Source organism: Anas acuta, chromosome 27, assembly GCF_963932015.1.
Source record: "Anas acuta chromosome 27, bAnaAcu1.1, whole genome shotgun sequence".
In the NCBI taxonomy this organism is placed as follows: Eukaryota; Metazoa; Chordata; class Aves; order Anseriformes; family Anatidae; genus Anas; species Anas acuta.
The window spans coordinates 2,899,373-2,927,025 of record NC_089005.1 but is presented as its reverse complement, the minus strand read 5'-3'; the positions used below and the strand labels follow the sequence as shown (position 1 = coordinate 2,927,025).

At 41.8% G+C, this 27,653-nt stretch overlaps 1 protein-coding gene across 7 annotated transcripts in view; it reads right to left on the bottom strand.

The window, feature by feature from the left end:
- Positions 1-1,477: 1,477 nt before the first annotated feature.
- PPP2R2A (protein phosphatase 2 regulatory subunit Balpha) overlaps positions 1,478-27,653 on the bottom strand; it is a 42,905-nt gene continuing 16,729 nt past the window's right edge. For 6 of the 7 annotated variants that reach the window (XM_068662056.1, XM_068662054.1, XM_068662055.1 and 3 more), the window contains 8 exons: positions 11,423-11,520; positions 6,906-7,071; positions 6,198-6,310; positions 5,672-5,849; positions 4,642-4,806; positions 3,828-3,997; positions 2,932-3,023; positions 1,478-2,555 (listed from right to left, as the gene is read on the bottom strand). In XM_068662056.1, coding sequence (XP_068518157.1) covers positions 2,276-2,555; positions 2,932-3,023; positions 3,828-3,997; positions 4,642-4,806; positions 5,672-5,849; positions 6,198-6,310; positions 6,906-7,071; positions 11,423-11,520 — 1,262 coding nt within the window. In that variant the 3' untranslated portion in view covers positions 1,478-2,275. Of the gene's footprint in view, positions 2,556-2,931; positions 3,024-3,827; positions 3,998-4,641; positions 4,807-5,671; positions 5,850-6,197; positions 6,311-6,905; positions 7,072-11,422; positions 11,521-25,210; positions 25,236-27,653 lie in introns of those variants that run through there. The other variant, XM_068662059.1, reaches the window with a different exon arrangement.

The following is a 27,653-nucleotide window of genomic DNA, read 5'->3' as shown; positions in this document are numbered from 1 at the left end:
AGAGCAGCAGGCTTGCTACCACAAACCTCAATCTTCCCAAAATAGCAATTAAACCTGCGCCTGTTTTGGCAGAAATGGAGATGAATTTTTACCAGCTCTGATGCTGAAGTAGTGTCTGGTTACCCCTTTGCCCTTGTGATAAGGTAATGGATGAACCTTGGCCCTGACCCTGTCAAACACCTCTCTGCATGGCAAATGTTACTCAACAAGTTGTTTCCCTGGCTGTTAGCAAGGATTTGAGTAAAATTAGTCACATGCTGGGTAAGTGGGGGTAGGGCCTGCAGGTTTATTCACCCATTGGATAACAGCTGCTGTCCCTGGGGGAGGGGTTTTCTTTTTTTTTTTTTTTTTTAAATACACAAGGCTAACAGGTGAAAATGGTAAAATCCTTACAAAGGCTCATGGGCAGGCATGCATGTTACAAGACACATACTGTATTGAAGAGAACCAGATCTAATATTATCATCTTTACAGTTTCAAACCACTGCACAAGGACTTAAAGAAATTAAAGCATGGTTGCAAGAGTAGTCTTGTTAACAATGTCTAACCCAGCCATAATTTTACAGCAGTAACAGTATCTTATTTGATCAAATCAGAGAGGCATTATGCTAGCTATCTATAACTACGCCACAGAAATCATTTAAATCTAGGGAACTGAAAAGTGAAAGTCCTCCCAGTCAAGGTAAGTCCACCATGACTTTAAGCTTCATTCTGAACATTTCCTTGAAGGAAGAGTAAACCTAAAAACACAATTAGCAAAAATATCTGGAGGTAAAAACTCATGAGCCTTATAAAGCATCAGTTCATCTTTGGATAAGCCTTATTTGCTGAAGAGTTTAAATCTCTCAAAAAGCTATGAACATATATTTCATGCAGCTTCTGTACTCCACGTATTTTCTGATCGTTGCACCACTTAACGTTTCTGTAAGTGCAGTAACTTAGCAAAGCCAAAAGCCAGAAACACTTGCATGGTAAAACTACATTTCCACTCAGTTACCGATACAATAAAATACAGGAAAATAGAGCATCTCAGAATGCAGCGTAGTAATCTACGTAATCACTTGGTATCTTGAACTACGTAACATCATACTGCTAGACAAGAATTCAAACAACTCGTTAAAAAGCCACAGGGGACTTTGTACTCTAAACAAGGCATTAAAGGTATTGCATCCCAAAACAAGGCATGAAAGAAACCAGATGAAACTGAGCATTAAAAAGCAAGTCCCATAACATAGGTTTTAAACCTGCAACTTTTATTCCCGTTCCAACTTAAGCAATAGCTTTAAGAGCGAGCCTTTAAGGATACCGGAGCAGTACCTGACCTGTTCAGATTACAGAAAATCTGACAGCAGTTCATGATTGCAAAATGCAGGTGGTCACACACGCTAAGGCTGGTATCGTTGTCATTCACAAATGAATGCGGATACTCGTGAAATCCCTCCCTCTCTTCGTTCCCATGAAAAATAATTAATACTGGTTAAAATCATTACAAAAAACATCATTTTATTTTCATGCATCTAAGGTAAAACACAGAGTATTTGTATAAAGAGGTAGATTAAAAAAAGAAAACAGATTCTCCATTCTTTGTCACTTTTATTCAGTAGTTTTTTTTTCCTTATTTTCTCTTTTTTGGTGCCAGACATGGCAAGGAGTGATTACAGTCAACTGTTTATTAAAACATTTGTTGCAACACAGACCCCCTTTACCACTGACCCCAAACGGACCCATTTCATGTGCTTTATTTTGTTTTTTCTCTATACACCACCACCAGGGCTAGGTGGAGGGGGATGGAAGGGAAAGGGGGAGTCCAGGAGGCCAGAAGGAGGAATGCTACAAGCCACAGCAAGAATGAGCTGTATTTAATAAAAAAAGGGGGCCACAAATGATACAGTAATGAGGTTACACAATTAAATCCCATAGCATGATTGAAGGCTTTCCCTGTGTTTGACGTCATCACAATGGAAGGCATAAAAAGTGGAGTAAACCGATGTTGATACAGTCCAATCTAGTCCATTAGGCAAGATGGTGCAAGTAGTCATTTAAATTAAAAAGTGCCCTATCCTCACCTAAATGGCTAGCAGACATGGAGAACTCGGTGACAGATCGACAGAGCTTTCTCCATGTAGCTATAAAAGTGTGTTGTCATATGGCACATTTTTAAACACTGGAAAGGGGTGCCATAATGGACCTCATTCGCTTTGTTTACAGGTACAAATGCTAGATTCAACTATTTCAACTATGCAGGAAGTGGACTCTTCAGTTAGGAATGCCAACCCTAATTCATTTTGTCTTGAAATATATACAAGTTGTTTGTAGTAGCTACAGCAATGATGTTTTCCTTGGGATGCCAGGCTGTGTGTAGAATCTTCTTGTTGAAGTCTAGGCTGTCAACGCTAATTTCATCCTTCTTTCGCTTACCGCTCGCGCATACTTTACGGGGCTTCAAAACCGTACGGGGCTTATTGTTTTCCCGTGATGCCTCTAAGGTGATGTCTCGCTTCGTGTTTCTGTCAAACATTCTGAAGAAGTTGTTGTAAGATCCTGTCATGACAATGCTGCAGAGAAGGGGAAGGAACAAAGCAAAAGTTTAGTTGAAGAGAACTTCTGTTAAACTGCAGGGTCCCACCTAAAGTCCTGCCTTATTATACATAACAGCAGCCAACATCCTTCCGCATACCTTCTACAATATCAACTGAAGGTAAGGCAGCCTCTGAATGTTTAAAACGTTTTAAAGATAGGTGTCTTTCTTTGATTTGCCCTTTTTGCTACAACATGGGGAGGTTAAAGCTAACGTGTTAACATCTACTGAAGTACAAAAATACTATCCAAGCCAGTTCATGAATAAAAATGTATTTGAGGCCATGCTTCAGATGCCTGCTTTGAGAAAAACATGGAAATGTCTTAAGGACATATAGAGAGGATTAAACTTACCTGTCTGATCCATTCCAGCAGCATTCAAATTTGTCAAAAATGCAATCGTTTTCATACAGTGAACAAAGTTTACTTCTGAGGTATTCATGCACCTGGAAAAGAGATAAACTGAATGATTTCTGAACACAACACACCTGTAAAATAGCCTTGCTATGTTCCAAAACCAACCCTATATCTGACATAGTGCTTACACCCTACTCACAGGAGCATACACAGCTCCCTCCTTTGACCGTACAAAGAGCAAAACAAAGCAACATGTGAATTCACGTAGTCTGCTCTACAGAGGTTTCAAAAATGCACATAAATAGGAGCAAGGGACTCAGGGCAGGGAAAAAGAGGTCTACAACTCTTCAAAATACTTTCCCTGTCTGAGCAGTTGCCATACCCTTACTACTGTTTCAGAAATCTGAAAGCGTGTGTGGAACTTTGCTTCTTTCTGAAAACCCTGTTTGGGGACTATTTTCTTCCTATGGATGATGAAGAGGATCCCCCTTCAGAAACTCTCACAAAACCAGCTTGAACACCGCAGCAGTTCTCAGTGTCAGCTTGAAGCCTTTTCTGCAAAGGAAATGTTTTACCTCCACTTTCTTCCAGGAAAGAACAGGTCAACTGCAGGCTGTAAAACAGATGTGCTGTCTCACAGCTGAACATTACCTTTCCCCCATTTCTGCTATCTAAGAGAGACTTTAATACCCAAACAAAGTTTTGGGTTCTGCAATCAACCTGCAAATAGCAAGAGCCTTTAGCACGTGTGTGAAACCTGCCCATCTCACAGATGCTTTGTCTGGATGTAGAGATTTACAGACAAAATTTTAACTGCTGTATCAAGACTATGAATAGGACTCAGTGTCCTTCAAGCTTTTAACTTCTAGCATATGATTTTTTTCACCAAATACCTGGTATGTTTCCACAGGTCTGTTTTCCATATTTAAATCCCAGATCTTCACTGACAGATAGTCTCTAGTCATCATGTAACGACCACTATGGCTAAATTTGACATCAGATATGGAAGAGATGATTTCAGAGAAAAATGATCTGTTGCTAGGATCTTCTGGTTCTTCAAACACTGTACAAAAATAAAACAGGCATTTCAAGAGGTAAGTTTACGTCTGTCCCAGTACAAGACACCAAAACTAGGTTAATTAGGTTAATTTTTTACAACGCATTTACCATGTTGGGCTAGTCTGCCTAAATTATGTATTATAAAACTCTCCCATTGAAAGTTGTTTTATGACTGCCATAAAATGGCATGACACCTATTGTCATTGCAAATCAAGGTTGGCTTCTAAATAAGTGAACTGCTTGGTAGCATTTGGACACTTCATTCACACATTTAAGATTTCCAGTTTCAAGCACAGACCATTCTCAGTCAGTATTTGAGCTGAGAAAGTCTGCAGAAAGCTATTCCCAGTCCTGCTGTCTAGGCAGACACTCCAGCTTAAGTTACTAGTAGTTTTATTCACTACTTTCATTCTGAAAAAATATGAATCTGATTTTAAGACTCATTTAGATTTTAGGTTTTGGATCTACTTTATGTATTTACATAGGATTGCTGTAGTATATTTATATATATGCATGCACACAAACACCTCACTGTGCAATGACTTAACACAACTTACTGTTAAGCATTTTAACGTATCCATACTGAGAGCCCAGTTTCACCTAGCAGCAAGACATCGTCCTCCACAGAAAACAAGCAACAGAACTTACATTTCGAATGTCTGTCACAGAGTGCTGATGCTCTCATATCGCAGAGACGAATCGTTCCTTTACTGCTGCTGTATACAAATGTGTTACAGCTGTTTGGGTGGAACTCTGCAGCCGTTATCACCTCCGTCAGCTCTTCCATGTTGGCAGGCTTAATATCTACAATATCTACACCATTTTGTTAAGGAATTTTCTCCAGTTTTCACAACATATTTTTCAGTTTAAAAGATATTCAACAATTCATCAAAATACATCTGAAATAGCCAAATAGAATTAAAACAAGCCAACAAAAACAAAAGGAACACAATACTTGAAATCTGGAAGCAGGACAGGAATTTGATGCCAAAGGCTGCGGGAGCCAGTCACAAACTGGATAAAAAATAAGACCAAGTCCCACAACTTGTCTAGAAAGCAAGGCTGTAACATAGCTTGAAGTTTTTTCTTAAAATAAAAAAGTCTGTTTAATGTTTTGCTTCACTCCAGCAGTAATTTTATAGTACAGATGTCACTTAAGTTTCGTCAGCTACAGTTTTGCTTAAATTCCACTTACGCTGCTATGTTATGAAGCAGGCATGTGCCACTTCTGCTTAGGATCTTACTGATCAAGCCTCTGTCCCCGGTAACGGGGCTGAATACGTATTCCTACGATCCTACTGCCTCCAATGTTCACAGGTACACATGTGGAAATAGATGGTATGCAGGATAAAAAGAATTGAGATAGAGAATGATCCTTGTCTGACTCTTCGTTTTAAACTGCAAGTCAGGAAAAATTTTCACAGGACATTTTATTATACTGCTGCCTTCCAGAATTCCCAAACTGCTTGTTTAACTTGAAGCCTCAAGCATTTTTGCCTCCTTTAGGAGTGCCTGTTTTTCACCATGCATGTAACAAATTCTGCTCATACTGCTCCAAAACCAGGAAGTGGAGAAACACGCTGTACAGAAACTTTTCATGAAAGGGGGAAAAAAAACACACGATAGCTTTGCTGTAACCAAGTCGTTCCCATCACACAAATCAATGCCAAAAAGATACTAAAACTTCTGTCTGTAATTTCTAGGTGCCACAGATTAATACGCAAGTCATCTGCAGATAAGTACGTTTCATAGTCACTATTAATGGAGATGGAATTGATGTGATACGTGTGAGCATTGGCAAATATTCTTCGTGGACTAGCTTCAACCATGAGGTCCATGGGCCTGAATACTGGCACCTGCAAGGTACAAAGCAACAGAAGTCTGAGTTAAGTGTACTGAGTGCAACTGCCACACACAAACATCAGCACTCACAGTCCTTCAATACACCATGTTCACTAAAATATCTCAAAATCATCTCAGAAGTAAAAGTGCCTGCAAAAGGGCAGGCACAAAATTAGGGTTTCACTGGATGACACCTGGGGAACCACAGAAAGTGGAGTTCACCACACAATGGAGCAACTACTGAGCCACATGCCAGCCTGCATACCTTCAAAAGAAGGGAACACTCAGATGCATACACACGGCTTACTGAAATGCACGTTCACCTGGCCTCCCGTGAGACCAGCGATGGCTCATTCACTCACCCGTAGTGTTGTAACTGTAGTAGGATCCCTATACCGTCCATCTTCTTCCTTTAAATTATAGCCTTCTGGTCTTTTGTCCCTTTCACTGATTTTCCATAGCTTTATTGTTTTATCTGCAAAGAAGGAGCCACAGCTGCAAATCAAAGCTCTAGCAAAGGCACTAGTCTTCACCTGATGCACTTTAACACGAACACTAACAATAGCAGACCACCTACGTGTACCAAAAAAGACAAAAATACTGCTTGAAGATCGGGACCTCATTTGGATAGAAATTTTGCTTCATCTCCAAATTACACAAAGGAAAACAAGACATCATGAAAAGCATTAAGAAGACCTCCTCCACAGTTTGTTCTTTTAAGAAAAAGTTAGAGCAAGTTTCAGTTTGGCTTGTTATGAATGACTAATGCAAGCTCTCTCAGTTATACACGTAAAGGTACTGAATGACAGATTAGCTAAGCTCCTCTGCTGTACAACAAGGAGGAAAGCTCTAATACACCCCTCCATGTCATGGGGCTGCTGTTCCCAGGTAAGATGGAACAGCCAGACAGTTAAGCAGCATAATTCTTCTGCAGCCATATCCCTAGATACCCACATTGAAAACAAACTTGCTTCCAGCCTTTTGAAAGTGAGGCGGATTAGACAAAATCCCAACAGCCAAGCTATGTAACAACACAACTGAATTTTACACAGTAATAAGTCAAAACTTACCATTTGTAGACAATAAAAACTGAGCAGCATTTTTCTGGGGTAACCACCTAATTTTGTTGATCTTCTCTTCAATTTCTAAACTTTTCAAGTAGTCAAACTCTGGTTCATGGCTTTGAAAGGTACTGTAAACATTGTATTCTCCCCTACTGTGAGACTGGGTTTTGTTCTAAAAAGAGAATTAAATGATCAAGATATGGATGCAACGTACAGAACACTTTACAAGGCTGCAGGCAGAAGCCAGAACTAGATATTTACAGTGAGATACGCAGGCACACTGATAGCTAGCATAAGAGTAGGTTAAGACTTCTACACTGTACATCAGTGTAAAGCTACTTATTGCAGCAGCTCCTGATTATTACAGTTTTCAGAATCTCCCTTCACCACATGAATTACAAGTTCACTTTCCCCTTTCATGTTAGCTCATAAGGTCAGCTGCTCAGAATTAAAGTTTACCTCAACACAAATGAGAAGTTTGTTAAATGTTTATGTGCTTAAAAGAAGTCAAGCTTTCCACCTGTAAGGAAGATATTCCCCAAAAAAGGAGCAGTCACAGGTAACACAAGTCTACTCTGTGGTAAGTTCAGCTCATCACAAGATTCCTACCTGTCACCTCTACGAACAACTCTGCCAGTCTAGTCTGCTTTATAACCTCCCCACTCCCTGAACTGTTCTCCTGTACACTCCCTGAATTGTTCTTCTGAACTGTTTAAGAAGTTCTTAAACTTCTGCTTCTCCCTCACTCTGATGGAAAAAAAACTTAAAATCTGATGAATACATCTTTGACACGAGAAGTCACAACAGCAGCTAGCCTGTTTGACACACTGAAAACCTCCAAACTTGCACAATTCCTCTTCTTTCTAAAGGTTCTGTTTCAGGCAGCAGCTTCTGAGCACTACCACCACTGCAGGGGTGGAACCTTGCGTTCCCTCCCATGGGTAGGGTGACAATACTGCAGCCCCTCTGAAGCAATGCTTCAAAAGGGACTTCTCAGGTGTACCTGAGATGAGCCCAGGCTTTATTTTGTGCTAGACTCCCGTTCTACCCGTTTCAGGAGGTTGCACCATGAGATTCCTTTCCTGTGATATGTTCTCGACTAGGGACTTCACTCCTTCCCTGGTGCGCCTCATGTCCATCCATTCGTTTCATCCTTTCATGCCTCACTAGGACGAGCTTCTCGATACGATCCTTGCTAGCCCACATTTGTCACATTCCCTGCATCACTGTCTCTTGCTTCATACCCTGCCATTAATGGCTGGCAGGAACCCTCACATTTTACAATAAGCTTCAGGGGAAGGGAAAAGTGGAAAAAACGCCTTAGAAATAATTTGGCACTAGAATATCGTACCACACCTATCCAATTATGCTGGCTTTCCCACCTCAGAGAACGGAAAGAACTTTGTTCCAAGTTTCTGTTAGACCTAACAAGTTCAGCAGGGTTGCTGCATTCAATAGGCAGCTTCTAAAGAAAATCTCTTGAGCTTTAGGAAGTGCTGGTCATGATTCAGTGACCTTTCCTTCAGCTCCATGCTTACCATAATGATTCAGGCTTAAACACATTTCTTGTGTATTCTGTTAAAGCTCTACAGGCCTTGAATATTTATAATTAGTATACATGAAGCCCATCCTTGGGATGGAAAGCAAACTTTCAGCCATCAGCTCATCACACAGCACGCTTAAAACTCCAAACAAGACGACGTGCTGGCCCAAGTGCCTTATGTTAAATTCCAATTTAGGTAATTGCAGGCTGCCTACGCAAATCCCGCCTTCAGTTTCAATTAGAGGCAGTATTCATTTCCTGCCTGACACCTACAGCATGCCACTTGCTTCGAAGGGCTGCCACATTCCAGCCCAGAGGCGGCAGCACTTTGGTGGGGGTGCTGCACAGCCCTGTGTATCTCCACAAAGTGCTTCTGTTTTTCTGGTCTGCAAATGGCTCTGGAATGCAGCGTGACAGAAGGTGGGACATAAATCCAACCAGAGGACTTAAAAACAATGGTCTCGTGGAGCATCTTTTATATAGAACTTGCCCTAGCCGGTCAGGCCCTTGGCATAGCCACCTGCTGCGGCAGGGAAACCAGGCCCTGCTGCTCCCTGCCCAAACACCAAGGAATGAGACTGTCCAAATCCTGTGCAGCTCAGTGTGGTGACCTTCTTACTACACCCAGACTCAGAGATCAGAAGGGCACAAACCACAGCTTATGTATTGAAAAAAAAAAAAAAAAAAAAAACTTACTTGAGAACATGCAGTAAGCTCTTTAAGCCTTCAGCTACATTAAAGGCTCCATAAGGGATGCGAACAAGCCAAAAGTTTGTGGCTGATTATGAGCTACAGGAGATTACAGTACAGATACCCCCCTACATGCTGTGTTCGTTACAGGCTGTGGCCAAAGAAGCTCAGCGAGGCTAAGAGCCAGGAACACCCCGCTAGGTGGCACCAGCTGACCAAAGCGATCTGCGTGCATGGTTGCTGCACATCAGCAGCAGAAAGCAACTTGTGCTGGGGAACCGTGGAATTCTAATGCTTGGGGTTTGTACATCTGGAATTGCATCAAACGCCAAGGGAAGAAGTAACAGCACGACTTCTCCAGGCAGTGAGATGGTAGAAGTGCCTTTTCATGCTCCCCCTAAAGTAAATAAATTCTAATCAAGTCGACCTGTAAGTTTAAAAACCAAACACTCCATCTCAGCTTTCCCACTTTTACCGTGGGAGAAGAAACCCTTTCAGCATCAGAAGAGCCGTCTGTAGAACTCTACAAAGACCAAAAGAACAAGCATAATGTGAAAAAAATACCCATACAGCTATAACCTAAAGGAGCTAGGTTACAGCTCCCAGTACTGGGAGAGGTTTGATTTGTTTAGTTTTAGTAAAACCTTTAGGTGACTTCATTTATATTACTTTCAGAACTGGAAACTGTGCTCCTAAATCACTTGTACATTGCAGGATCTTGTAATGTTCTAAGACTAATAGAGACTTCAACAAGATCAAACCCTCGATTCTTAATATTTCATCTTCACATCCAAGAGATAACGAAGTGGATTAAGTTTTCAGCAGTTCTTTTATCTCTGATTTCAGTATTAGTTAGGCTACTCGCTGCATAAAAAGCTTAGAGCTAGGAAATCTAGCTTCAAGCTTGCACTATAAAAGTTCACACGAAAATAAAAGTAGCGGAAAAATATTCAGTAATCTCTATTGATAAAAACAGACTGCTTTGGTTGCCAGGTGGGTTAATAATAAGCCTCAGCTATTACTCATATGCAAACACTAACACTGATTGCTGATTTTAATAATAGGATACACTAACTTCCAGTATTCAAACCATCCAGAGACACGCCTTGACAGTGACCTGTTATCCTCTAAAGGCCAAAAGAAAACAAAGCAATGGATTTTAGGTCCCTTTCTCAGCAAAGGGACCTAGGACTATTGTACTGGATGTTCTTTTCTAACCCAGGGTCTTTGGTAACCTCACTGCTCGAGTGTAAGGGTAAACATCTGAAAGCCCGCTAAGTACACGTGTAAGAAACACGTTTACATTGTGGAAGAGATAGAGGAATTCTGTATCTGATGTGGGGATGGGATGCATCAGAGAGAGCAGATCTCACGGGGGAATAAAAAGCTGTAATCAGTATATTTACAGCATAAATTAAAAGTATGTACATTGAATGCAGTCATTCAAACTTGGTTTATATTCAGAAACGGTAATGCAGACCCACCCACAAACATACCTACTGTGGGGATAACAATCTGTCAAGGTACTGATGGCTACAAGCTTTGACTCCACTAAGTTCTGGTTTGATTGGCTCCTTTTACTTTCCTTCCATGTTTTCCAGTGCTGTACTTTAAATTAGACACTAAGTGCTACCAACAAACACTGTTCCATATAAGAGAGAAAGCAGCTAGGCAGTTTAAAAGCTAACTTCAAATGTGACCAAAATTACTGCGGACATGAAGAAAAACTCTAGCTTCAGTTCAAAAGCAACATGAGATGTAGCTCTACAGTTTTAAAAGAATTCCCTCTAGCACTAAGACTTTCATGTGAACCATTTTAACTAGCAGAAAATCCTAGACCCTTGTAAGGAATCGATGTTGACAGAACCTTGAACTATTTTACCTGATTGATATCAGAATGGAAAAGGTCACAGCTACGTTTGCATTTAAGAGCAATTCTTATTTCCCCAACTTACAGTGAGATCTGAAGTAACAAACCCAGCCAAGTCGAGCACTGTAAGATGAATTTTAGCTTCCCTAAGGTCTTCAGGCTCCCTGCCCTCCCCTCCCCCTTCTTCCCCCACCTCACTTTAAGCAGTGCCTGGACCACAGCATTAAAATTGAAGTCATTTCTAACAGCATCACCAAGTCATTAGTAATTCTTTTACTTTTACATTTCATTATTTTAATCACTTATTATGCAAACATATGCTCTCTATGAAGTTTGTTATAAAAACATACACCTTTCCTTTAAAAACAAAATAAATGGCAAAGGAAAATATTAAATGCACTTGAAGTAGTTATCACTCACCTCCTGCTCCTGTTGAAAGATGACGACTCTACCTCCTTTGTCTCCTGTTGCTAACAACTCTCCAGAATGGTTAAATTCTACTGTAGAAATTATATCCGCTGCAAAGGAACAAAAACAAAGCCCAGAAATTAATTATTCTTGTAAATACTCAATGGTCAAGAAAGCTGCCATTATAGATAAAACCATATACTTCAGTTCCCCTACACTCAAGTTATAGAACACAAGCAGGAGCTCCTTTAAAGATAAAGGCACAGCTTGTAAAAGTTATATACTTGAAAACCCATTACTAGGTTCAGTCATCTGCCAAGTTATTTTAAAGGCCCTACCTGGTCACTTCTTACAACTTTTGTTAGGACTACTGCTCTAGGGTAGGGATAGAAAGGGATGTTCAAGCTGTAACGTCAGTGAACGTCTATGTGCAGGTATTGCTACATTTTCTGCATTCCTGTAAAAGAACTGGACACAAGCACTTCCCATCTGAGTTTTTATTTTTAAGAACTACACACATTTGAGAACTTAAAGGAAAAACTCCGAGGGTGGAGCCGTTCAGACATCAGCACCTAAGGAACGCAAGGATGTGGAACAAACAGCTGCAGCTGGCTCCAAGTTCAGCAGGCTGACTCAAAAACCCGAGTAACTTTTTGGGATGAGCAAGCTTTACATTACCAGGTATTTCTACAGGAGGTGCTAAAATTAAATAGTGACTATATACAGGCAAAATTCACATAATATTGAATCGATCTGTTTACAAAGCAAAAAGATAGATAAAAGGATAAAGGACATTGCAGCTCAAGCAAAATGTGTTTTGAAACACGCCCCACAATACTTTCAAGTGTTGGAAGGCAGACTGTGCTGGGAACACCAATGTCAAGTTGCAGTGTATTGGAGCTACATAAATCTGTGTTTCTGCGGAAGCAGGTACCTATGGTTTGTACATCCACAATTCAGGCTATTGCACCTCCATGTTAGCCTGAAGTAGACAAGCAACGTCCAACTTCTCTCTTGGATGGCTTTTCATTTTGTGTTTTGTAGCTTAGCAAAGCCCAGTACACACTGTACAAACTGAAAGCCGCTGCTAGCCATCCTATCAACAGCAGCATCTTAGAGATAACAACAGTCTTATTGCATCTTGAAGTAGAATGAATATAAGTCCTGCATGTTCCAATAGCAAAATGAAACTTACATCATTCGTGGTTGTCCTAAACACAGGGGTGGTGGCCTCTGAGGACATGAGCAAGCTGTTGGTTACTGCATTACACAGCAGCTCCAAGCACGCAGCACACACACAGCACAGCCCTCTGAAAACTGCCCAATGCAAAGGCAGCCTCACCAAGCAGGCCAACCCCAGCTGCAACACCCTGAGATGTGAAAGATGCAGAGTCAGAATCCTGGCACGGAGCTCAGGCAGGTTTTCTGACACGCTGCACAGACTCACGACGGTTATATGGCAGTGCTGAAAGACACGGGCTGAAATTCCTCAAGAACACTGCGTTAGGAACATGAATATGATACAAGCTTTTACGTAGAGAAACCAGGATCCAGATCACTGATGGTAAAAACCTGGATTTGAGTGCACAGAGGGATGCTTTTCTTCTGGAAGCTAGCTGCTACTTGGTCCATGCGTTCACATAACCCTGACCAAGATCAGTGATTCCTCTCCCATCTGTAAGACTTTCACAGGTAGACATAACCATACATAACCTTCACGTAAAATTCATCACATCTAGCATGCAGAAGGTGAAGTGCAAACCAAACTGATTCTGATTACTCCACAGAATGCAAGCCCCACTGCTGTAATCCTCTAATAGGAAAAGACCTTAAGAAAGTTAATTCTTAACTGAGGAAAAACAAGATACCTCACTTCTTACCAGTGAGAAGGACACACATTTTGTGAAGCATTCAGAAACACTGCAAGCTGAGCCAGTGTGAGAACAGAAGAAAACACAGCACTGTCTCAGCAGACCTAAGTGTGGGTATGCGCAAGAGTAAAAGTTTGCCTTAGAAATCTAATATAGATATCTAAATCTATATTCATCACAGCACTTTTTGACGAAAGCTTTGATGAAAGCCTCTAAGAAGTTTTGCAAGTCAAAGGCTTTCAGATTGAAGCCTTACAATCAGTAGCAACAGCAGCCAGAAATCCTAATTTTAAGGATTTGTTACTGTCTGGTATACAACTCTCACACATCACAGAAAGCTAACCACTTCTCTCTAACAGTTCTAGACATCCTCACCTTTTGCATTTATTTTAATTTTCAAATTCATCTGAACTTGGAGATCACTGATGTGCAGAAGTTGATAGAACTCCTGCTTTGCTGTTAGGCTCAACTCCATCCACGACCGAACTTTTGGCACCAACGCCCCCACGCCTCCAAAAAACCCAGCAAGCCCCAACAGTGCTGACAGAACTCACTGCTGACCAGCTCCATGCTAGAGATATTTTCAAGTCCTTGGACCAATTTAATTTTTAATTAGAAAAAAACATTATTTAGCAGCAATCGCAACAGAAAAATAAGTAATTATTTTTTAAATTCAAGCTATACCTATGGAATCTTATGTGCCTTCTACCCTGAGAGCTTGGACTATTCTCCTTCCAAGGACAAAACCAAACGTGCTGGAAAAGTAGCCAGAAAAATGCTTTCTTTTTAACTAGTCCCACAACAGCACCGAGATGCATATTTTACACAAAATCAGTACAGGAGAACAAAGCAACCAATCATGCATTTTAAATCCAATAACTCACCGTTCAGGATATTGTATTCCCATACCTTGGTCAAAGAAAGAGACAGACATCAAGGCACTGGTGGTGAACTGGGCGGATTTAATAGTGTTTGCGAATTGACAGGGGAAGCATTTCATCTTCCGCAGTGCACTGATTCGCCCGTGTGTTTTCATCTGTATTAACACCCTTGTTGCCAGATAAAAATCAATGTTATCCTTTGCTTTTCAAACGCTAACTGTAATTCCCAGGATAGTTACGTGTAGGGTTATTTTAGTCCTTCAGTGCTGCAACGAGCCCGAGAGCATGTATAGATCGTGCTGCCTTCTCTGCCTCCTCCCTTTTGGGCGTGCTATTTTTTGCTCCGGTCTCTAGGTGGGAGTCTTGCAAACACAGAGGGCTGCTCTCCCTGCCCAGGAGCCTGCACACGATCATTTCTGTGTGCAAACAGCGCTGGGGAGGAACACGGCAGGCAGCAGAGCGGTACGGTGCTCTGCTGTCACTACCACCATGGCTTTGAGAAAGGGACGCATCCATTGCTTACCGCCCAAGCATTCCAGTGCCTTCCTCTTCGAGCAGAGATAAGCAACCACCCGAACCTCATCTGATAACCATGCCCCCACAGGATACAGTTAGGGCAGCAGCATCTGTGAAGAGACCTGAACCGAGTTGTGAACACACAGCAGCCGTGCCTCAAGAGGTCAGATGCACAGACCTTCTCCCCCCAGCACCTTGGGACATCTTGGACACAGAGACAAAGAGTGACCCTTTGGCTGCTGAGCTTTCAGATGTTCACTACAGTGCAACATCAGGCACACACGACACGGACATTGTCCTGACAAAACCAAAACCCAATGCAAATGGGCATCTGTGGTCCCAAGGTGTTCTTGCAGTACCTGTATCATGTCTATCACTTGTGTATCAGCTCGGGGCAGACACCTCTGGGTTACCCTAATCTGTCCTTGAACATTGAAATAGAGCTGTCCTTTAGTTCCACACTAAATATCCCTTCATAGACATTTTTGTTACCACCGTCCCCACACTTCTGAGACCTAAATAACAGCTCTCATCGACCTAAAAGCAGAGAGAAATATGCACAACCTGAAGCCCATTTGCTATTGTGCCTGCACACCACAAAGGGAAAACGTGCAGCAGGTTGGCTTGGTGGCAGTGGCTGGGGAGCAGGGAAGACATCTGTCTCCAAGCCTTGCTGATGGCTAAAGCCACATGCCCACAGCTCCTGTAAAAGGGAGCCAAGCTCCTAAGCGGTTCCTACTGGTGGCAGACGTTCCTTCCAGTAATACCCTAGCAGGAGAACCACCCCAACACAAGAACAATTTGTTTCCTAGGGGCTTCTAAAGATGGCAACCATGAGTTTTGAATTTTTAGTCAATACTTGTAGTAAATTTTATTATTTTGGGTGACTCACCTTACAACATGACAGGGCTGAACAGCCTGGTGCTGTACCACACTAATTCACAGTTAGTTCCAGTAGGTAAATACCAAACATAAGATGGACTGAAACAATAAAACCAACATCAAACAGTAGCACACCTAAAATCCTGCACAATGGCCATGAGGCAGGACCCCAAGTTCACCTTCATACCAAACCAGAAAGTCCATTTCTTTGAAAATGTTCTCACAGGGGACCAAGACCAAGGTTATCATCACTACTGCGGAAAAAGCTCCATTTCTTGCTTAGGAAGTGCTTTCTTTTACAATTGTTTTATTAACGTATTTCATTTTGCTGCTACGTGTATATAATGTGGCCCTTGAATCCTGAATCTAGCATGTGAATCTTGCGTTTTGTTCTGTTTCCAGCCCCCTAACGTGCACCTTGCAAAGCTGAAACACCTCTAAAGCACCCAAGTCTTAATCCCAAAAGAGAAACTGCTCACAGTCTGGGCTTAATAACACAACATCTGCTTCCTGAGAAGTAAAAGGCACTTGAATCCTGAACTAATGTGGCTGCAGGACCCTGTGTAGAAAGGTAGCCTGTCCAGCAGGATTCAGATGACTTGAAACACTGAGGCCCCAGACCAAAGGGCTTATGAAAAATGACCAGTTTAAGTGAAGATAGGTAAATTACAGTGCTCAAAGATTGTTGAATAAACCCATCTGACATCTGAAATGCTTTTTGCACCCCCCACTTTAAGAAAAGCAGTGTTTGAAAGCAGAAACTCAATGACAGATCCTGAAAACCAGTCATGTACTTTGGGGGCTTCCCATGGTTTTCAGTGAGGATCGACAGGAATTCTGAACAAAAATCACACCAAATGACCAGCAAGCTTTCTGAACCATCAGAAGGTTGTTGGTTTTTTCCCTGAAGTCTTCCTACTGCTGACAAGTCTACAGAATAAGGCAACAAAACAACTTAATCAATCCAAACAAGCAAAAAATACTTTAATCCAATGACCTAGGTTCCAGAAGGCCCATTGTGAGCCTGAGAAGCAGTTCTGTATTAAATTTGTTTCCAATAATAGAATAAAAGGTATTTTATTAGTACAGAAGAGGCTATCTATTTTAATGTACCATGAACTTTTTCTAAACTCTGCTTATACAACATGCTTGGTAGGCAAAACATGTCACCTACTCTCCAGCAGCAAGTCAATCACGGCAGCGAACAAAGAGTGTCTTTATTTCTCCAGACCTAAAAGGTTTCTGTGCAAGTTTTTGGAATCACGTTGATCTGCTGCCTAAGCAGAGAGCAAGTAAATCAGTATGTTTACACAAGTGGAGCGATCTCCTGATGTTTCCAAGGACTGAACAAAGAATTGTAGTATTAAAAAGCATTTTGCTGCTCCTTCATTGTTTATTCACCTTCCCGGTGGCTCAAAAAGACCATTTCTGGAAATTTCCAAAGGAGCAACTGAAACAAAGCTCAGCTGCAATGCAGAGCAGATTACTTACAGGTTGTAATTCTGTCCTGAGGAGTAAAAAGACAATTCACTGACCAAATGTGGAGGCCGTGACCCCAGTTTGCCAGCCTTGTGTACAGAAGGAGCTGCTTTGATCGAATCGAACATCAACTGATCATCCCAAGGATACATCGGAACCCATCTAGAATGGGAAACTTCAAGAAACTAATGGCTAGGACCATTAAAATCCAAGGAAGCTCAAACAAGCTCAAAACATCTCAAACTGAGGAAGCAGCACAGAAATGGAAAACCACCACGAGCTTTTCTTCCTGGATCATTTCTAAAGGCAAAAGTCAGCACACTCAGAACTGAGCAAGGGTATTTCTCCAGAACTTGCAGACCTCAGGCATGAAATAACTTACAAATTGCTTGGTTAGAAAAACCCAGAGTGAAGGAAAACTCTCCTGCTTCATTCAGACCCACTAGGTAAAAGTGCCTTCTAAACACCCTCGCTTACGTTGCAGATAGTGACAGAAGTTTGTGACTTAATATTGGACTTTCTCTGGTGTTTTTTTGCACTGATTAAGTACATAATTCCTAACTAGTCATTACTGGATGTAAACAACAGCAGAATAGGTCTGGAGTCAGCTCCTCCAAGGCTTCAAATATTTGAAGAAGCTGCGCCATGCACTCTGCACGTCCGAGTCATCCCAACACCACCCCATTGTTCGCATGATTTCAATGTATCACACGTATCCAGAATCCTAATATAACGTACATTAAATCTCTGCAGCTAGATAGCGAAGTGTTAAAGTGAACAGGAAAGCTGTTTAAATAAGATTAGGGAAGAGCAACAATACATGTGTGTTTGCAGAGAAGAGGGCTCCCGATTCAGGCTACTACAGCTACAGGCACCAGGGAAAGAGCAGAGCAAAATGACAGCATGAAAGGAAATGCCCTCTGCATTCCAGCCCCATCCCTAATTTATGTGTGCAGAGAGGGGGCAGGGAACCCCATTCTATAAAACCGCCGTGACCCGTTTTGCTATTGACTTCATTTCCCTTCTCTTCATTCACTTTCAGAAGTGATTCTCCGCATTCATTCCGTCTCGCAGAAGTGACCAGGCAACAAAGGCAGAGCAGCGAGGATCAGGCATTCCTGCAGTTCAATTTACTTCTCAAGAGTCATTCCAAAGCCCTCTAAAAGGGTCTCTTTGCTAGCAGAGGGAATTAAAAATATATTATTTCTTCGGAAATAATGAGGACAGGGTAAAATATATGCAAGGCAGAGGGGAAGAAAGGGGATGTCTGTGGCAGAACTTTTCACTCCTGTGCCATGAAGGCTGGCAAGAGCCAGCTGGTTGCTCCTTGTCTCCCAAGTACCAGTCTGCCACGCTGCTGCATGCAAGGAATGCACAAAGCCCCTTAACGCAGAGGGGAGGGGAATTTGTAGGACACCAGCTTCGCCCTGGAGCTGGCCCTGCTGGAGTGAAAGCCCAAGCAGGCAGCAGCCAGAGCTGCAGCTCGAGCAACAATTGAGCTGCTCTCCTTGGTTTGTGTGAGGTTGGGAAAGCTCCACGCAGGGAAGAGGAGTCCTGCAGAATCCCATCACGTATTCTCTAGCACCCACATTCATTTCCAGCCCTCCAAGCCCTGTGACACTGAAAATAAAAAGACATCATCAGGGGAAAGCTTGTCATCTCCCCAGTGACTTGGAAAGTGCTGTAGTCCTGTTTGCAGACAGGTATTTGAGCACCGAGACTGTCCCAGTCCTACATACGTGCAAGTGCAGTGCACACATACACCCAGCTCCAGTGAATACTGGACGTGCTTCCTAGCTCAAGTTCACTGCATGTACTGCTTGCCCTAAGTAAAATAACCAAACAATCCTTGTCGAACAGTCCAAAACGTCCTAAACTCCCTAAATCAAGTGTTGGACCCCTCCAGATTCCCTCCTACTGACATGATAAAGTGATGCCAATCTTAACCTCGTTAGTGTTGGTTTTCATGTAAGACGTAATTTTTCCCGGTAACACCCACAGAAGAAACCAACCTGAGTCCTTTTGCCCCACATGAAAGCAGCTGCTCCTGTCTGCACAGCCATAGTGAGATGACGATGTTAGAAATGCAGAAAACAGAACTGAAACAGAAGTAAAACTCTAATCCCTTTACAAAAAGGCACTTCTTGTAAAGGTGGAGTAGCAGCAAACACCCAGGTGAATTGAGGTGTTTTACCAAGGTACAAGCAGGGAGCAGAACCACTTCACCAAAATACAGTGCCTCCCGCCTGGAAAGCCAGCTCCTTGCACCTTCAGAAATCTTTGCATGATCTTAAGTTAACTGAGATATCAAAGCCACTTCCCCATTTAAGAACAGTTCACAGAAGGCACACTCAGTGCTTGTACGACAATTTAAGTTGTGCAGGGAGTGGCACAATGAACATTTTACGGCTTGTGTTTGGTAAACAATTGCTGTGCCTCACCAGGACAGTGTTGTTTGTGGGCAAACACTGGTAGGCTTCAACATCTCCACTTCCCAAAGTTATCACCAGTTTCCTCACGTCCCATTTCAGTCCAAGGCAAGGGGCCAACAAACAAGTGTGCAAAACCAGCAGCAACTTTCAGAAGTTGCAGACATCCCGAGGAACGCAACACACGCCACCTCTGACAGATGTTCCCAGCACCTCAAACCTTCTGGCTTTGCAGCAGGCTATGAAGCTCATGACCAATTAAAAGCATTTCTGTCTACTTGTACAGTCTTCACAAGCTCACGCTTGCAACAGATACCTAAAGGTAAGAATTGCATAGTCCAAAGAGAAAGGAAATGGATTTAAGCCTCCGACCAGTGGCTTCCTGCCTCCATCTATAGTAGGAAATTCAAAGCCTCCCGTATCCAGGACTCCAAGACACCTGCGGTGGCACAGAGAAAACGGAGGTGGCAAACAGCAGCAGCCAAAGCACTCTTGAAAACAGATGTGATACACAGCAACATACGCTGACTGCTCACTTAAAATTACTTTATTTTTTTTTCCAGTTTCATCTTTGTGAAAGGAGTTTAAGCATTTACATTAAAATCAGTGTCAATTTGAGGACAGAACTTTTAAATGTTACATTGATTTAACCTTGATTGATCCACTGTGGAACTGGTGAAGCATTAGCTGTACCACAATTACTGTAACCACCGGGCTCTGACTGTAGAGGTTTTTATTCCTGCTCACCAAGTCTGGAAGTGCTTCTGGAATTCCTTTTATGCATACAAAGTTCACTGAAAATTTACAGAAGAAAAAATAAAGGGCTGGTAGGCTGCTAGCTGAAAAGAATCTTGAACTGGTGCCTTGAAAGCACTTCATCCGATGAAAGCATTAAATAGAGTTTTGGGGTTGTTTTTAACCCTAAATTAGTTTATTAATAAAGTGCCTCAAAAATTACAGTGAAAAAATTCTTCTTTTCTTCAACTAACAAGAGCAGATAGAAGAATGTTCTTTCCACATAAACAAATGCAAAGCTGTTTGGTTTCTGGATAGAAACCATTAACCCTCATCACCCTGATTAATTACTTTCTATTTTTAAACCTTGAGAAAGGACATTACTGCAGTTCCTTTCGGAACACATGCATAGGAAGCCAATAGGCAAACCCCCTTCTTCCCCCCAGGTGAAACAGAGAATAAATTGACCACAGCAGTATCTGTAGCTCACAAGATGCTGGAAACCAAGGCAGCTCCCTGCACCCTCAGCTACAAGGAGAGCACAGGAACACGCCAGGAGTCAAGCTGCAAGCAGGGGGACAGGAATATGAACTTACAACAAGCCAGGCCTGATGCAGAACAACAAAAATTGCCACCGACTTGGCTGCCTAGACTTAGGCACTCTGTATTTAACCAGCAGGGTTAGCTTAGCTCCAGCATCAGTGTATGTAGAAACTGAAATGTAATTAATTGTGGCACAATTAGTGCCCTTCCCACATCACCTGGGAGCTGCCTTTGCCTTCCTGCTACTAGGACCTCTGCAGGTATGCTGTCTGCACACAACTAAGCTGACAGACCCTACGATCTTCCCACCCTGAAACTGGGTGAAAAAAGAGCTTCCTTGCATCTGCTGCATGAAGGGGAAAGCAGTTCTGAAAGATCACCACCACCCAAATAATTCAGTCTGCAAGTTACTGCACAACTGAGAAGTTACCAGGTCAAACCAGAGCTGTTTTCCAGCTCAACACACGCCAGGTCAACCTGCGAATACCACAGACTCAATAAAAAGGGATTGTTTAATACCTGACAAGAACTCCCTCGGGTCTCCAAAGGCATCCGCTGTCCTGAAACCACAAATACCATTGTTCTGGACTCTTACAATACTCTGTGAGAGCCAAGTGAACCTCAAGGTGGTCTGAAGCACCACCCAAGTGTTTTCGGTTCACATACTTTCGAGCCTTAGCAAGAGGCCTCCAGGTCCAAACTCAAGGAACAAGGCAGGTCAGGAAAATAACTACGATGTGTCCCTTCATCAGGTCTTCATGCAGTTCAGCTTACAGTTTTTCCCCTGAAGAATACCCTAAAAAAAAACTATTCAAACAAATGGGATTCTACTTCATAAGCACAGCAAACATATTTAGACAGACTAACAGATACCTGCACACGCAGGGAAAACTTTACTGGGGAAAAAGCACTGGCAAATGATGAGCATTCAGGTTAAGTCCCGTAATGCACACGCTTCCCCAAACCCTAGTATTCCTTAAAATATGACAGGAAGCGCCTATTTGCTTTTCCTATTCACACTAATTCAGGTCTATTGTTGGCTGAAACAAAGGTCTTTCAGCCTACATCACCCGTTCCCAGGACATTTGACACCAGTTTATTAATATCATAAACATAAGAGGCACAAGTGGCAGAAATCCAGCCCCACTCCTGGTGCCCGTCTTAAATAACCTTAGAAAGGCGGGCGAGCAACCTCACAGGTCGTGGAGCTGCAACGTCTAGTCACAATTAGGGACAAGCTGTTAAAGGTCACAGCTTCTCCTTGAGCCTGCCCTTTTACAGACTCTGCAAGAGTGCACGATCCCAAAAAACAGCTCAGGTCTGCCCATAACCCTTCCTGTCTCCAACCAGTAAATGGTTCTGACTTTAAATAAAGAAGTAGCCAACAGCAAACCCAACACTTTTCAATACAGAAGCTATTGCAGGCTTCAGTTTTCTAATCATCACCAAATTCAGCTGCTGAGAGCATCCAGCCTGAGAAGTTTGAATCTGCTTTAATGCAGGGAAATGCAGAAAGCCACCTGTCCCCCCACGGAGGATGTGCATCGCAGCTTTGCATCAATCTCTCTTCCATCACACTGAAAACTCCTCTCCTGTCAAGGTCAGGACCATCAGAAAGACAGCGAGCAGCAGTGGTTAACCTCTGAATAACATCACCTCAAGAGGCTACGCACCCCTAAATTAAGCTGCTATCTAATACTCCATCAGAAAGGATGGCTTTGATGTGAAATATAAAGAACAAAAGGCTTTAAGTATAGAAGACAGACTTTAAAAAAAAATCTAAACATGTTACAGTTTGCAATGTATTCCTTTTGAAAGCATCTACTACATAAAAACCATCTAACATTTTAAATGTCTGGCTTGGGTATGTATGTGCTCCCCTGCTGTCAGAGCATACAGCAGTCACACTTAACCTAGAAAAATTACATGTCCCTGTTTAGATGTAGATAAAGAAATCCAAAACCTTAGGTTTCAAATGCCACACGACTCTGGCAACCATTACTGATAGAATAAGTGATAGTGGCTGTCATTATGGCAACGGCATATCCCACATACAAAACAGTTTACAGCAGCCCAGAACACTCACATAACCGAGCCTTGACTGGTTTACATACCCCAAAAATAATTGAAATAAACACGTGCTCCTTGGTGCTGTGGCAGCAACGCTTCAAAAACAACTTTTTGTTTAAAACCCTAGATGAAATCTCAGCAAAAATACAAGCCCCAAAGAACATGAAGCTCATGGTTTGCTTAAATAGGCAACCTGACGGCGTTTTATGCCTCTCCAGTGCATACAGAGCAAGTGTTTTAAATATTCCTGCGGATGTAGTGATAACCTGACTAAATAATGCAGGAAAGGAAAGGGTTTCCTCCACCTTGAGTTTCCTAGTTCCACGCATTATGCCTTTCAACATACTTTAAAAAGTAACTGTACTAAGCAATTTGATATGCAGTCCACACTAGTTACATTTCAATGCAGAAACCCTGCTCAGCTAACAAAACCAACACTGATTTAGGAGATACTTTGCTGGAGAAAGATGACAGAAGGGTTAAATTATATTCGTATTGTGAAGAATTTAGGGAGTTTCTTGTCATTTTTGTCCTTTATACAACTGCATACATTATCTGGTTATAGGGGAACAAAATTAACTCAAGCAGCGACTACCTTCATGCCCAAAATTTGTTTCAAGTAAGATCCCCTTGGGTGCCTGAACGTTCTGTCACTATTGCTCACAACATTGAGGGATTTACTGAGCAATACCAGGAGAACAGACAAAAAGGCTTATAAATAACAGATTTGATTATTTCTGCTCTACTACTGCATTTGTCTAGCCTCGGTGCTCTGGTACATAACTTGTTCCAACACATTTTCTGCCTGCAGAGCTTTACTTTACAAAGCATCATGAATAAAGCTACAGCAGAACTACTGCTGCATACCTAACTTCCAAGAACAAACTATCTCAATTCTGACGTTAAGGACAAAAATTCAGGATTACTCATTTTCCAGAACTAACTTTATGATGGACCAGAAAAATCAAATAGCCTCTATTCAGAGGAGAGCAGCATTGCTGATTCTGGCTCTCCTGAGAGCATCCCTGCTGACCTACAGATAAAGGACATCCTAGTGCCATATGCAGGCTAAGATTTGGGAGACCAGGACTCCAGCTCAACCCACTGCTCTCTGGAAAACCTGTAGTCTTAGAGCTCCATTGCAGAACTACACACTCGCTGGGCTCCTTCAGGATGTGTGGTACTTCAAGAAGTGTTCCATAATTCTAAAATGACAAGCACTATTGAATTCAATTTATATTTATCATCAGGATTTTCCAAAATACATAGGAAGAATTAGACAAAGATTTATTTAAGCTTTAGTTCTTCTCACTGCATTAAAGATAACATGCTAGCAATGCATCTGTTTTCAAAGAACAGGCTAATTGCCCCTTGCAGAAGGAGTGCTTTCCTGTATTACCAAGCTGTTTTATTTATACTTTCATTTTCTTAGGGAACTGCTCTTAATAGGCATGGGAAGAACGAAGAAGAATGTTCTTGAAAAACGCCAACAAGCTCAGAAATACCATCGAGATCTTAAAAAAGAAAAAAGTACCAGTGGTTAAGCTGTTGATCCCACTAAGTTATATGCAGTTAATAGCACAGAGCCCCTGCCTTCTATGGGTATTAGGGCTAATTTCCATTCAAGATGAGTGTGCAATTCCCACATATAAATTTCACATGTTGTTACCAAATGTGGTTTTTAACATAATAAAAAAAGTCATTCAAAAATATGAGTAGTTAAGCTTTAAATATATGCTTCTGAGGCTGCAAGGTGTCCATAGATTAAGGCTTTTTAATAAACATCCATCAGGAGTAATATGGGAAGTTAAAGGCTTCGCATGTAGAGAACGTAATAACAAACTCCCAAGGTCTCCTCAGCCCTGTTCTGCGACACCATCCTCATTTTCTTGTGACAGATGATAAACACATTTGTTTGATAACCAGGGGCTGAGCAGAGCACTCAAGTCTACCACTCAGAGCACGGATTTCACAAGTGCCAAAGTTACGTTCGTGCTCTTTGACTCCCGAATTCTGCTTGTTAAAATATTTAGTAGCAACAGGTCTAGGGGAAAGAATCAGCGCTGTGAACTAGGTGAATCACTGGAGAATTTACTCACCTCTCCTAATGCACAGAAGGTTTACAAGCTTCTCCTCAAGACAAGAAAGTATCTTACTCGAGACAGCTTACACCAAATATAGCTGAACACGTCTACACAAAAGCTGCCCCTGCATTACTTATTCAAAGGTACATTTGCCCAGATAGCACTGAAAAAATAAGCACTACAGAATTAGCTATGTATTAATTCACATAACCAAACAGCCCTTCAGTACATATTTTAAAAGGCTGCTTTCATTTGGATGACTGCACGTTAAAAGAACAAATAGTTTCTATTTCAAGTTGTATTTACTTACCACGTGGCATTTGTTTTTGTTGTTGTTGTTTTAAAGCTCTTCAGTACTAACAAGGAAGACATACCTGTTTCTGCTTGTACTTGTGCATTTTTATCATCCTTTTTTTCCTTCACTTGACTCAGGTGATTCAGGAATCCTTGAACCTAATTTGAATCAGTAACTGCTTACTCCTCAACTCCTGCTGACAGCTCCCCACTTCAACCCACAGAAACATTCCTCACCTCCACCAAAGTATCTCCACTAACTAGTCCCCTCAGAAGACCTTACTTCAGAGCTTTTCAGGAGGCTTGTTTGTGTTCCCAAGCGGTGCAGAGCTATTTATGGCAAAGCCTCTGCTGGAATCACAGCCAGAATTTCAATAGGCTGCACAGCACAGAAAAGCCAGTGGTTAGTTTTCTGTTTGCAAATAACAATATATTTGGAACTAACATACTGTGCTATTGTTTTGCATGTTCAGAACAGAAGCCTGAAGGCGATGCCTTTCTTCATTTGTCACTGGGAATGCCACAGCGTCAGAGCACTTGGAGTATCTTGATTTGCTCTTTTTGCTGAAGCCACTACAAAACGTACATCGCAAGTTAAAAATTAGGAGTAGTACTTCAGAAAAACATCATGATTTGGCAACGCCTTTCAAAATCAGCTACTAGAATTCTGTAGTCTGGGTCGCCCTTTTGTTGTCAATATAAAAAAAAATTCCTGGAAGCTATCACGCTGTTTCAGACTCTTCTCATACATTCTTTGACCAAAGCTTTTATTGCTAAAGCCAAAAATTTCTAAAACTTTTTAATCTCCAAGTGTCAGACTCTAGCACTGCACCTCAGACACATGTCAAGTGCCTCCTTCTAAGGAAGGAAAATGAAAGTAAAAAAAAAAAAAATCACTCTTACCTACCATAATGGAGAAGGAAAGAAGGGAAGGAGGGAGGGAGGCACGCTCACTAGATGAATTTCAGGCAGCCTGCTGAACAGCACAGCGCCTGTGAAGGTCACAAGTGCAACTGAAGTTTCCAGCAGAGACGAATACACGGCTCTGACTATTATGGGACCAAGGAATAAAACCTTCAAATTATTTCACTCACTATGGCCATCCACTCCTTTATTAGTTCATTTTTAACACTTAGTGCACTTTTTGCTGTGGAACTTGGAAGATAATCTTTCCTTTACCAACTGCCTTTCCCACACACACACACTTAACAAGTATTTTCCTGCAGTTTTTCCTCCAGCCCAAACATACATGCCTCAGTGTTTTACATTTTTGTTGTAGTTAAAGAGGCCAATACTAGTTTGAAGCCTGGACTTCCAGAGATTCTTCACACTCCTCTAAATGATGCAGAACAGAATCTACACATTGACACCTCGATAAGGCTGACCCTCATGCTTATACCACATCTTAAAAACTTACAGTCTACAAGTCTGAGCAAAAGACTGACCTTTATTCTTAAAGGAGTTACTTTACATCTCATCTTCTGTATCTATAAATTAGGAGCCTTTCTTTGATCTTGGAAAAGTTATGTAACAGCTATAAAACAAGATATAGAATATTTAGTTATATTACTATCCTGCAAAGGCCTCAAAGCTTCCTGCAATAGCTTTTAGAAGTTCTGGAACCCCATTTTGGGCAACACGCACGCTACTCTTACAGACAAGGAAAAAAAGTCTGTAGGGGTCAAAATCATGAATCTCGACTCAGCACAATTACTTTCAATTATCTTAATTTTTATTCTTCCTTATCTCCTCAGGATAATTAACTTTAAACCTAAATTTTAAACTTGGTAAAAAGTTAAAAAAACAACACAGCTATTTAATAAAGGTAAGCCTCACTGAAAATATACTAGTTAAAAAGAACATGAACTGGAAGGTGCCAAACTTCCACTTGAGCATTACGTAAGAGCAGAACTTCTGGAAAACGAGTTTCAACACACACACAAACAAGCTTACAAAGACCAAAGAGGGCTGTGTACATCTTCTCCTGCTGACTTCTTCAAAACGACAGCAGCCAGCAAGGAGGAAAGATTAAGCCAGAAGTGCTCCTACACAGGATGCAATCACTCCGTCGTGTCATCTCTCCTCCCAACATACACACGTCACAGCCCTTGCACAGGAACATGAGGATCAGGACAGAGATGACCTCACAGCACAGCTGTAGATGACAATTTAGATCACAACAGATCTGCAGAAACAGCAGAAGGGTGAGAATGCTACATAAGCCAGTGGATGACTTATAACCAAGTGTGGTCTGAGCTTCCTCAGGTCAGATCAAGGAAGAGAATCCACAAGCTCCAGGGAGCCAGCAACCTGGCGTGCACAGTCCTAGATGTTCGGTTTGTTTTTAAATTCTGTCTTCTCACTGCACTTTCCTCTGAGGCATCCAAATCTTGTCAGAGAGAGAACTGCTGGGTTAAGCACAGCAGGCATCCTGCTCCAGTAAGAGGATTGTCATGTTA